Source organism: Mandrillus leucophaeus, unplaced genomic scaffold (genome assembly GCF_000951045.1).
Source record: "Mandrillus leucophaeus isolate KB7577 unplaced genomic scaffold, Mleu.le_1.0 Scaffold130, whole genome shotgun sequence".
Lineage (NCBI taxonomy): Eukaryota > Metazoa > Chordata > Mammalia > Primates > Cercopithecidae > Mandrillus > Mandrillus leucophaeus.
The window spans coordinates 4,769,417-4,770,750 of NW_012101255.1; the positions used below are offsets into that span (position 1 = coordinate 4,769,417).

Here is a 1,334-nt window from a genome sequence, read left to right on the forward strand (position 1 = left end):
AGATGGAGTCTAGCTGTGTCGTCCAGGCTGGAGTGCAGTGGCGCTATCTCGGCTCACTGCAACCTCTGCTTTCTGGGTTCAAGCGATTCTTCTGCCTCAGCCTCCCGAGTGGCTGGAACTACAGGCACATGCCACCGTGCCCGGGTAATTTTTGTATTTTCAGTAGAGATGGGGTATCACCATATTGGCCAGGCTGGTCTCTAACCCCTGACCTCATGATTCACCTGCCTTGGCCTCACAAAGTGCTGGGATTACAGGCGTGAGCCAGCATGCCTGGCTGACACATTTTAATTTCTAAATTATGCATTGATTTATGATATTCATTGCTGGGCTCCCTTCTCGTTCACTGCCCAGGGCCCAGACTGTGCATGGCCCATGGTTGCTGCTCAATATATTAAAATTTTCTCTTATTTCTCCGTGGGGCCAGAATGACTCATTTCTGCATCTCTGGCTATTTGAGATTCCTTTCTCTTTGATTTAAACCTTATTCGACTGCTCTGCTTCTGCTTTCTCTGAGGAAGAATTTTTTTCGTAAAGAATTATTTATTGCTGTATTTCTGACATACCAATGGTTTTTTTTTTTTTTTTTTTTGGACTCCTTTTATGTATCAGGAAAATTCAAATACATAAAAAGAGGCCAGTACCAGTAGCTCATGAGCTCTGGGCCGATTACCTGTCAGTAGTGATGGCGTGTGGCTAACCCATTCATGCCTTGCTCACGTGGGCTCTGTGCTTACGAGGGACTGGTTTTGGAGATGGTAGATACAGGTAATTGTTATTATTATAGCTAACAGCAAATGTAAGGTAGATGTTGAACTGCCAAGTTTGATTCTATCACCTCTGTAAACAGGCTTCGATAATGTGTTTGGAAGTAGCTGTGATCTGTATCTTACAGAAAGAGCTTTTGTTTTGGGGGGCCCAATTAAACATAGTTCCATTATAATACTTTCTTCTACTTCAAGGCTCCCCAAAGCTTTGAATATCCAACACATTTCAATATTTGCCAAGGACTTACTCATAGTGCATTTTATTTTGATCCAAGGCAGACTGGATGGCTTGGGATTCCTTCTCACTAACTCGGAAATCCACTGTCGTATTAGCAGCTACGTGGTGGGTGGCACCTGGATACCAGAAGTCAAGCTGCAGAGATAAGCTCAATGTTAGTCAGAGTTTATTTGCTTACCCAACACATATTGATTAAGAAATGATCATGTCTCATACTCTGTGAAAGGAATTTGGGGCTCAGCGTAGCTAAGATATAGACCCTTCTTTTAATAAGCTTATGGGATTTTTGCAAATATACTTAAGAACTGTTGAATATTAGGGAGGAGGAA

General features: G+C 42.6%; 1 protein-coding gene across 1 annotated transcript in view; it reads right to left on the bottom strand.

The window, feature by feature from the left end:
- The window catches only part of CPA3 (carboxypeptidase A3 (mast cell)), a 35,825-nt gene that overhangs the window by 30,832 nt on the left and 3,659 nt on the right, over positions 1-1,334 (bottom strand). Inside the window, exon 3 of the mRNA XM_011972797.1 lies at positions 1,016-1,140. Coding sequence (XP_011828187.1) covers positions 1,016-1,140 — 125 coding nt within the window. The remainder of the gene's footprint in view (positions 1-1,015; positions 1,141-1,334) is intronic.